Source organism: Athene cunicularia, assembly GCF_003259725.1.
Source record: "Athene cunicularia isolate RWA chromosome 15 unlocalized genomic scaffold, athCun1 chr15_part1, whole genome shotgun sequence".
Lineage (NCBI taxonomy): Eukaryota > Metazoa > Chordata > Aves > Strigiformes > Strigidae > Athene > Athene cunicularia.
In genome coordinates this window covers 12,421,406-12,431,616 of record NW_020799121.1, presented here as the reverse complement: position 1 = coordinate 12,431,616, position 10,211 = coordinate 12,421,406, and the positions used below count along the sequence as shown (strand labels likewise).

At 37.6% G+C, this 10,211-nt stretch overlaps 1 protein-coding gene across 1 annotated transcript; it reads left to right on the top strand.

Annotated features, from left to right (window-relative positions):
• Positions 1-246: 246 nt before the first annotated feature.
• TCTN2 (tectonic family member 2) lies at positions 247-9,539 on the top strand. Its single transcript, XM_026859865.1, has 16 exons — positions 247-326; positions 1,048-1,243; positions 1,488-1,588; positions 1,824-2,020; positions 2,255-2,378; positions 3,033-3,168; positions 3,863-3,928; positions 4,738-4,866; positions 5,150-5,227; positions 5,553-5,633; positions 5,963-6,074; positions 6,463-6,566; positions 6,954-7,110; positions 7,767-7,892; positions 8,400-8,488; positions 9,274-9,539. The coding sequence occupies exons 1-16, from the start codon at positions 324-326 to the stop codon at positions 9,387-9,389; spliced, it is 1,815 nt and encodes a 604-aa protein (XP_026715666.1). The 5' UTR covers positions 247-323; the 3' UTR covers positions 9,390-9,539.
• The last annotated feature ends 672 nt before the right edge of the window (positions 9,540-10,211 follow it).

The following is a 10,211-nucleotide window of genomic DNA, read 5'->3' as shown; positions in this document are numbered from 1 at the left end:
ATGTTTGATTTTATTTTTTTTTTTACACTGAAATTACTGGAGAAATGGCAGTGCATTTCATTTGGTGCTTTAATAGTGACTGAAATAGGAACTCCAGAGGACTTCTGCTGGTTAAGACCTTAGTCCTCTGTTGACAGCTGGGCCTGAGGGTGTGCCTATCTGAAGGCACAAGAGGCTTTTAAATGTACTTTTTATTTTCCAGTCTTTTCTAAATGACAGTGGAACACTTTTTAAATTTTTATTTTGATACAGGAAAATTGCAACCTGCAAATTGCAGTGAAAGTGAAAGAGCTGGTGATTGGAATTTGAATGTAACACCTGGTATGGTATGTAAAATACTGATTCTTCCCTAAAATGGGAAGGATTGAACTGTCATACATTAAGGGCTAATGAAATACTGGTAAAATATTGATGTACGAGCAACCCAGTTTGAATGTCTTGCCTTTGCCTTTTTTCCTTGATGTATCCCTTTATGTGGATGCTCTTGCTGGAGTTTACAGCTTTGGTTCCTTATCCTCCTCCTCCTCTCCAGCATTGCCTGTACTTCTTGGCTGGCTGCAGCATTTGAGACTGTTTCAGATCTGCTGGAAGGAGCTAATAGAAATAAAAAAGTAGTGGTTTTATACAGTGTGAGCTCTGGAACATCTGTATTTATTAGACTTGTCTTCAGTGTAATGTTATATATAATTTCTTAGGGGTTTTATCAACTCTGCAGTCAGCTGATGGTAGCTGCGAAAACTGAAATTCACTTTTCAGTATTTTTAATTTGATTTAAAATTGTTAATGTGATTTCTGAGGTAACTTAATCTGTGTGCATGCCTTAAAGTTCTTTGTACAGTTCATATCCTCACTGTATTGCATATTCCAATAGCAGATCCTTTGTCATTCCACTCTCAACAAATGACCAGTTTTATAGAGGAAGAGTATCATTGCAGTGCTGAAAAAACACAGCGGTACTGAAACTTCTGAAGCTGATGAGTGGTATAAGTAAGAGTAATTTAATACAAGCTGTCAAAGCTGTCAAACTTTTATTTTGTGTATTTTCAGAATGCTTCCAGAGTGACTATAAGCTTGACTAGAAATCTGCAGATGTGTTTGCCGAATGTCACTGACTGCTGCACAGCACCTCTCTGCGTGGTCGAAACGCTTCAGGTTTTAGCTTGCCGTGGTTCAGTGGTGTTGGCACATCTCCTGATCCAGGCTGAAATATATGCCAACTCTTCCTTTACAGGAAACGTGTCAGGTATGTGTTTAGATATGCTAAAGAAGAAATGGCAGTTTGGTGGTTCTTTTCCTCTATATATGAAAAAATAAAAATTGGGATTTGGGCAGTGATAGGAGATACTGAGTGGAATCAGTAATTAATGGAATTTAAGAAAGGGTTTGTACACAGTTGGAATAAACTGCAATGCACGTGGTCTGTTTATTTGGATTCCAGCCCATTTAGTAACATTTTCTTTTTTTTTTTTTTTTTAATTATTTTACAGAAAATGCAACTATCGTTCCAAACCAGGTGTTTCAGCCCTTGGGCTCTTGTCCTTGTGACTTGACATCTGCAGCCTGTGATGTTCGTTGTTGCTGTGATCCGGTATGTATATTAAACTTTGTTTTAAAAATTTCTAATCTTTCTGTCGTTTTGGGAGAGAGGAGTACTGAATGCTTCAGGCTAGATGGAGCTAGAGAGCTTGTTTGGATTTTCTGCTATTTCTGATGGTAAATATGACCTCTCTACAAAATTGGTTTGATTTGTGTATAAGTATGGCTGTAGTGCCGGTGGTAATGCAGTCACTGTGCTAAAAAGTGACTGTTCTTTTCCCTTTCAGGAGTGTACACCAGACTTGAAGCAGTTATTCAATGAGTCGTGTTTCAGTGGAGTGTTTGGTGGGGATGTAAACCCACCTTTTGATCAGCTGTGCTCTTCTCAGTCAATGGAATATACCCCTGAGTGGTTTCCCTTCCTTTGTGTACAATCTTCTCTTAACAATACACCATTTCTTGGCTACTTTTATCATGGCTCTACGTAAGTCTTATGAAAATTTATTTTCTCAACACACGCATTAGGCATGCTACCAAAAATATAACTTGTTTTTTTAAAGCAAGTTATTTTGAAATTGGAATTTTTAGGGTGTGAACTTCAAATGCAAATGGAGAAATGTCATTGGCACTATATGAAAACGTGGGACATGAAAGCACATGTATAGTTATTTGTGTGAGAGAGAGTAAAGAACTGTTTAATTTTTAAACTTGTTTCCAGTTCTGCACCCAAAGTTCCTTCGTTTAAGATCACTTTACCAACTTCTCCTGGGAAACTTTTCACTGGTTACAGACAAGGAGATCCAATTATGACAGAAGAAAATGAGTATTTTACCATTCCACAGGTAATCGCTTTGTGTTTAGGAGCTTTTGATTCTTCTTGTTTTGTTTGATATCTCCATATATCACACTCCTTACGGTTTTGTAACCAGATTCTGCAACTTGCTGTTGTGGTGAAATATAATTTTCACCAAAAAAATGCCAACACAAAATCATTATGAAAAGTAAACATTATCTTTCCTGATCCTCCTGCCCATCCCCCCTGAATGGTAATGTCTTAATTACTTCAACAGGCAAAAGCAAGCTTGGCATCCTCATTAATAATTTATGACTTACCATCTTTCTGTATTCTTTGGTTTGCCTGCTGCATCACTGAGCGCGATAGTCGGTTTTCCCCTTGAATCTTAGTCATCTGGTTGTACGTTTTTCAAATTCATTTTGCGTTTTAGAGAGACTTGTTAGTTATAATTACTTTGATAAATTAGGATAAAGCCCTACTGTACACTGAAACTAATTTTAAAGCTGTACTTTTAAAATGTGAACCTCTTTTTTTGCTACAGATTGAGGTATTTTGATAACATCAGATTACTTGTTTGTCAGAGTGTCACATAACGGCTGTAGTACACACTCAGAACATTTCACTAATAAATAGCCTTCAGATGAAATGCAAGGGGCTAGAAAAGGGTCCACCATACTTATTTCTGTTGAACCACCTGCAGCAATCCATGGCTGGACAGTGTGCTGGAAATGCCCCCGTAGCATATCTCCAGAACTTTGATGTCAAATGCCTTACCAACCTAGCATCTTACAAGGAAGGACTGCCCCATGACGTGAGGATAAACAGTGGTACTGGAGGTACGCTGCATAAACCCCAATGGAAATGTGATTTGTGTTTCTGAGAGCTGCTAGAACAGAACAAACCCAAGGGCTGTTGACATAGTACCTGTGTGTAATATCTTTGTTATCTGGTGGCTGTATTTCAGCATTTGGGGATGTTCTACTCCTTTTCTGATGACCTTCTAGCAAGTGCCCCAATATTTCTCAAGATTTGGGATATAAGAAATAATAGGATTGGTCTTTGTTTTCCATTTATCTGTTTCTGGTGACTCATACTGGTTATGGCTACACGTGACAGAAGAGTGTCTCTCCCACTTTCTATTTTCAGACTGTTGCGGAGCCCTTTTTCTTCCAGGAGGGTGCATCATTTTAGAGTTAGTGAGAAGGGGTTACTTTCTGCATTACATAGGCATATACTTATGAAGTCTCATTCTGGAGTTCGAGATGATATGATCGCCAGCATGACAATCATTTATTCTACTCTCTGTAATTATCTTACTTTGTTTATCAATATTACCTTTGTAAGACCCAGAGATAACTAGCTATGCTCTCAAAATACATAAATGGCTTGGTCCTTTACCAAAATTAATTTTCTAAATAATTTTCTACTTAGTTTTCATAACAACAAGGATTGCAGCTTGGATGTGTAAACAGTGTGTCTGTCTTTCCTACTAGTCAGAGTTACTGCAGTGGGTTTTTTTTTCATTCTCAGACTTCATCCAACAAAATGTCATCTATAGGACCGTCACTGACATGGGCAAATACATCACTGAAAGTGGTATGTCTCCCTCATTTAATAAATATGTTTCTTACCTAATATGAACTATGTAAGAAATAGATTATTTTCATGCCTAAAATGTTCACCTGCTACAGTTCTTGGGAGGGATCTTGTATGTATCTAATACTCAAAGTAAACTGTTTGGCTTACTGCAAAGCAGGAAGTATTACATTTACCCCACTTAATTTAAAGCTGGTCAAGAAACTGGGTCCCTTAGCTTACATTAAAAGTAATTTTTGAGAGGAATAAATACAATAATAAAAAGAAACAAAGATACAAACAATGCCTTAAAAAAATCTCCAAGATGACCATGTAAGTGCAATGGGCAGACAGTAGATGCCTCTTTTTCTAAGCTCTCATGCCTTCTTAAGGGCGTTTTTCAGCCAACAAAGCAGTTACTTGATGTAGAACAGTGGTTCCCAGTCAGTGGGAGGATAATGCAGCACAAATGAAACTAATGGAATCCAAGCTAATGTGTTTTTCTGGGCAGTGTTGGCTCCCTGGGAGAGAGGGATGAGATGAAAGCAGAGGGAGTCCTGAGTCCAGAGAAGAGCATCAGCTGGTGATGTAAAGTTCAGTGCGGGGTAACTGCAGAAGGACCTGGAACTGCTGATGTTAAAATACTGATAAGCTCAGGGATTGGGCTGTTGCACTGTCCTGATGAGATGGGACTTAAATGGTAAAATAAATTCTCAGAAAGATAAACATTACAATTTTCAGAATTTTGCCAGAGTTCTTTTTCAGCTATAGTAACATAGCTTTCTAATTAGCAGTGCTTTTCACTGTGGCCTCCTTTTTTCTTCCACCAGAAAATCTTCATACTGCTGAAGTTCTGTGTCAAAATGTAACTTTTGCGGAGCATTATACGTTCATTTGGAAAGACGAGAACATAGAGCGAATAAATGTCACAGTCTTCCTCGGAAGTTTATGTGATGGAGGTACCATGAAATTTCTTTTATGATTTTTGATATTTTTTTTTTTTAGGATGGAAATTCTGTGATAGAATCTCTTACTCGCTAATAATTCTTAAAAAGAATTTCCCCTGGACTCTAGAAAGAAAATTTATGGGGCTGATTTCCATTCATTTGTATTATTTTGAATCTTTTGTTACTAACGAAGGATGAAAGTTTATATCCTACATAGAGCCTACTTTTTGCTAATTTACAGCATACTTTTTGCTAGTTTACTTATTGAAAAGTAATATTTTTTTTCTTTTACCAGAAATACTGACACAGAGATTCACAGTCAAATTTCTAACTTTCAAGAATACTGACACAGCAGAACTATTTGAGAATCCAGGTATTAATATTTTATTTTGCCTCTTAAAAGTGAAAAGAAAAAAATATTCCTACTGTAGAGTTTGTTGTCAGTGACTGTGTTTTATATCTCTCTTCTTTATGCTGCTAGCCCCCACCTTCCTGTTTTGATGCGCTGCCAATTGTAATAGCAGTGATTGGTTCTTAGGCTTTTGTTGTATATATTGATTATTTAAAGTGAAGGTATTCCTACTGGTATTGGAAATGTCTGTTCATTTACTTCAAGACTGATGACATTTATTGTTAAAAAAAATGCTAATGCTTACAGATTCTTATACATTGTTCATGATTTACCCTTCTATGTTTAGGTTATCAAGTTGGAAAACCAGTGAGAGCTGCAAATATGAATGTTTCTGATACTTTTGGAAGCCTAAACATTTGGCAGCCAGGTACTGGCTTGTGAGGTTGCAATTTCAACTGTAGTTAATGCTAAAATGTTGGAGGTGGGGGGTGTTTGGTTTTTTCTTTTTTTAATATTTTGTTAAATCTCTGCCAACTTTTGCTTTTCTAGACTATTCCCTAGCCTTTGTTTAAACTTCAGTGAGTAAGCTTCTAATGCTTTCTTGGAAAAATTAAGTTGAATGGATTTGTGCCTGTTTTTGAACTCTACCATTTGGTGTTTTGCATTCTAATGTTTGATATTTTTGCCCAAAATTGAAAGCTGGAGACCGAGAGGTTGATACAGCAAAGCTCAAGTAAGATGTTTTTAATTTCATAGCTGGCAGAGGCATGTGTACGTCGGCAACTTATACACCAGTTTTATTTGGAGTAGATTCCCTCTCTGGGTGCATTCTAGAAGTTGGTATTAATGAAGATTGTAGCCTTTTAAGGTGAGCTATGTAGGTTTGGATTGTTTTTCTCTGCATCTCTCTTGTTGCTTATTACATGATTCTCTACAAGTGCCTACTATCAGCACTGTTACGTTCTTTTTTTAAATGTTTGTGTATGTATTTCAGCTTTCTGTGGTTGATAGTCTCACTTCTATTAAAAAGAGAAATAATTACAATGGTTTCACTTGGATCTGTCTGTATTCAAATGAGGAGTATGTTGGAGTGGAATGTTTTGCCATTTCTTCACAGATAACAGTGCAGTTTTGTTTTTGTTGAGTGGTAACATCTTTCAGATGAAAGTGACCTTTTGATACAATAATAATTAGAGTGTACAGATTTAGACAGTACAGATTTACTTTTTGTGTAACCTTACATTCTTATTTTGCAGAGGAAATGTCACTGAGAAATTGAATTCCTTAATACAAGCTACTCACGTTGGAAAGAGGCACAATTCAAGTTACAGTGATCTAAATGACTGGGTGGAAATTATACGTAAGTGAGGTTTGTGTTGTTGTTTATAGTCTTAAAGTGCCCATACAAGGAATAGAGCATCTCAAAATAAAGCCAAAATGTAGTTTCAAAAGATACTGCTCTGTGTGTCTGGATCTATCCACCCATGTACGTGTACACACACGCATATAACTCAGTATGTGTATGGATACTGCACTAACATGTCTTACTGTCAGCATGTACACATAAGACTTGGTATTTTGATTCTCTGTTGATATTCTTTTTCTTTATATGTATTTTACAGAGAGAAAATATTTTTCTTTCTGTGTGTCAGTTGCCAATATTTCACTGGACTATGGCAATAATATAATTATGGAAAATATGTTGTTAATAATATTTCAATTTAAATAACTCCATTTTCCTCCACAGGTCTCGACCCATTTAATTCTGATACCAATGTGAGCACCGGAAGCTTAAAAGGTGTTTGTCCAGATATTCCTGCGAATCTGAATATTCGCATAATCTTTGCTGATGTGGGTGCAGTACAAGGGATTCCCCAGCAGGAGATTCTTGCTGTGCAGATCAGGTAGAGAGAGTTGTTTCTGGCTGTCTGGCAAATAAACATTTCATTTGGAGATTTGCTTACCTAACAAGCCCAGACCAAATTTTAAAACCGAAAATTATATTTTGTTATTTCTGTTTTTTTACATGCTTTTTTATTAGTGCAATTCAAATTCCTTTGATCATGCCCAGGTTTGCCTTTCTCCCTCTGAAATGAAAATTAAAAAAAAAAAAAAATTAATGGTTAAAAGTAGATAATCTTTCTACTTCACTGAAATATTAAATAAAATGTACGATGCTGCCAGTAGTAGGCATATGCGGGGCATTCCATCAGAACAATGTTTTAATTTCTTGTGATGTGGTGAAAGTGACAGCATTGGAGTAAGCCAGAACACGGGACAATCTTCTTGAGAGCTGTGGTAAATGCTTTATTCTTTCCTGAAACAGGGAATTTTCACTTTGCAAACACTTTTTTTCCCCAGGTCAATCCCAATCAAATAAATGGGATTCTGTTTCACTTCACATTTCCAGATTGTGCAAGTTCTGTCTTTGCATGGTGTTGAAAATCCAGAGATCATTAACCGCCTCCTGAATACTGTGTATTTTGTCCTTTCATGGTTATGCTCAGGCCTTAAATTTCCCTTTACAGCCCTCAAGTAATTGTTATGCATATTCTTACAGTTACTCAACAGTCATATGGCAGTTCCAGTGTGGATTTACCTGTGGAAACAGCCTCAGCTTTCTTCCTATCACTGCTTCTGTTCAGTTCATTAAAGTGCCAGCTCAGCCACCCATTCCAATGACAAGGTAGTTTTTGTAAAAACATTGATACTTCCCATTATGTTAAGCAGATGTGATGTGAATAACATTGATCAAAAGGTTACTTTGGTTGGGTGGAGTACAGAGCAAAGCCTGGTTCAGAGATTTATTGAGTAACAATTCTGTTAGTGGCAATTTTCCCCAGGAGCATGAAGAACTTGAAGGGCTGTAAATTACCCTGCGGAGTTGTCATTTGGTTCTAGCAGAAAAACTTCTGTGTTGTTTACTTGAGTGGGTAAGGGCTGCTGAGTGAGGCTCCCAAACTATCCATTGTCTGAAAATACTCATCACAAAATTACTAAAAATTACAGAACTGGAGTAAAGGGGAGGTTCCTGTTTTTATTAGAGAAAAAAGTAATCAGAGAATAATGAGAAGCTTGTGGTTTAGTTTTGTTTTTTCCTGTAATCTGGACACCTTTCCAATCTGTTTTTTTCCATTTGTGCTGGATTTCTGGTACTGTAGTCAATAAACCTGATTTTGTTTGTTTTTTCTAGATATCAGATTAATTACACAGAATTTGACTGCAATCGAAATGATGTGTGCTGGCCACAACTTTTTTACCCATTGACACGGTTTTACACAGGTAAAATTAATAGGAAGGTGGAATGCCATGAACTGGCCATATTTCTCTGAAATGTAATTAGATGTGTGGGGTTTAGTCTGAAATAATGCTTTGTAGTAGGAATTAAAATTTCTCTTTTAGAAAGCATGGTCCAAAAAGTCTGTTTACTTTTTTTTCTTTGATAATGCATTCTTACTTAGACTAGTGGAAAAAATAATTACTATGATTGAAATTTTGTGAATATCTGTTTGGCAGAGAGATTCTTTCTCATTCCCTGTGGAGTGTGGAGGGAGGTGTGCTTTCTAAGGCAAAGGGGAGAATGTATTGCTTTATGATACTGTTCTGTTTTCACTCCCTACTGCAGTTGTAGCATTGTCAGTGCATTTCCTTGCCCTTGAAGGGTGGAGAGATACTTTATTTCTCACTTTGACAGTTTTTTCAGTCGGCCCACATGAGTTCCAGTAAAAATTTGCCATATTGAACAGTTAATTTAAAAATTTTCTCAGTGTAAAACTGTGGTGGATTACGTGGTAGACTGTAGATTAAATTAAATGTCTGGCATTTCAGAGGGCAGCAAGGCACTTGGACTCTGTTTTGAGAGCTGCATGGACAGAGGCAACTGCCTGTGTTTATTGTCTGCACAACCTCAGGGACTAAATTTATACAAAGTACCAATCATCTTAATTCCTTGCTTTGTGCTCCAGTATTTCATTTGGGCTATGCATATACTTTATATCTTTTGGGGGGTTGTTTCAACTAACATTTAGCTCTCATAGGCTTACACTTTTTTCTTTTTTTTCTTTCAGGAGAACCATATTCCCAGTGTCTTGCTAAAGGCCTGTCATTGGCATTTCTTGTATTACTTGCAGTAATTATGAGTAACCCTTGGTTTTCTAAATTATGGAATAGTTCCTTGATTTAAAATGTTGATGTAAAGCGAACCATGTTTCTTAATATTTTAAGTACATGTGGGTAAAATGTATGGATAAATATTCCTGGATTTTCTAGACATTTTAGATAAACATTTAAAGATAAATAAAATGAATACTCTTACGGTATACAGAAACTCTTGTGTTATTTAAAACAAATAGGGAATTATTGTTAAGCACTGCGTTTGGAGCAGCAGGAGTGCAGAGTTGATTTCGGCAGCTCTGTATGACCCACTGAGCAGGGGCGAGTCCAGCCCAGAGCCTACGGAGGGGTTGGGGTCATCCTCATCCTCTTGGATGGACCTTTGTCTGGTCAGGCTTGTTCTTCTCTCCTGGTGTAGCAGGTCAAGGTGGCAGTTTCTTTCTGTAGCAAACCCCTCATGCCCTCCTGTTTTTGGAGAAGGGGAAGGGTTGTTCACACTTCTGAAAGTAATAATGCTTCAGGTATTTTCATGTAGTGACCTGTAATTCTCTTTTCTGGTTAATGCTTTGCATTGGCAACCTCTGTCTGATCTGGGCTACTTTTGTCACTGACATTTACTACTGATTTTCTTCAGTTGGCCAAACACTCTGTTCAGTTTGGGATTTTCCCGTGGGTTGGATCTTACCCTTCCCTTGGTGTTAACGTATTTTCACCTTTACATCCTTCCCCACCGATGCCTTCTATCCGGTGAATCCGTGTTTCGGGCTTCACCGTGAGGGGGAGAGCGCTGCCGCTATGAGCAGCCCCCGTGGGGTCGGAGCAGCGACCACCGGGCCTGAGCCGCGCTCTGCTGGAGCGGCTGGCCCCGCCCCCGGGGAGCGGCTGGCCCCGC

What these genes read in the sequence shown, in the direction of transcription:
- TCTN2 (XM_026859865.1), top strand. An exon ending in CGGAAGTTTATGTGATGGAG is followed by an intron (nt 4,867 to 5,149) that starts GTACCATGAAAT and finishes TTCTTTTACCAG; the next exon opens with AAATACTGACACAGAGATTC. An exon ending in CCTAAACATTTGGCAGCCAG is followed by an intron (nt 5,634 to 5,962) that starts GTACTGGCTTGT and finishes TTAATTTCATAG; the next exon opens with CTGGCAGAGGCATGTGTACG.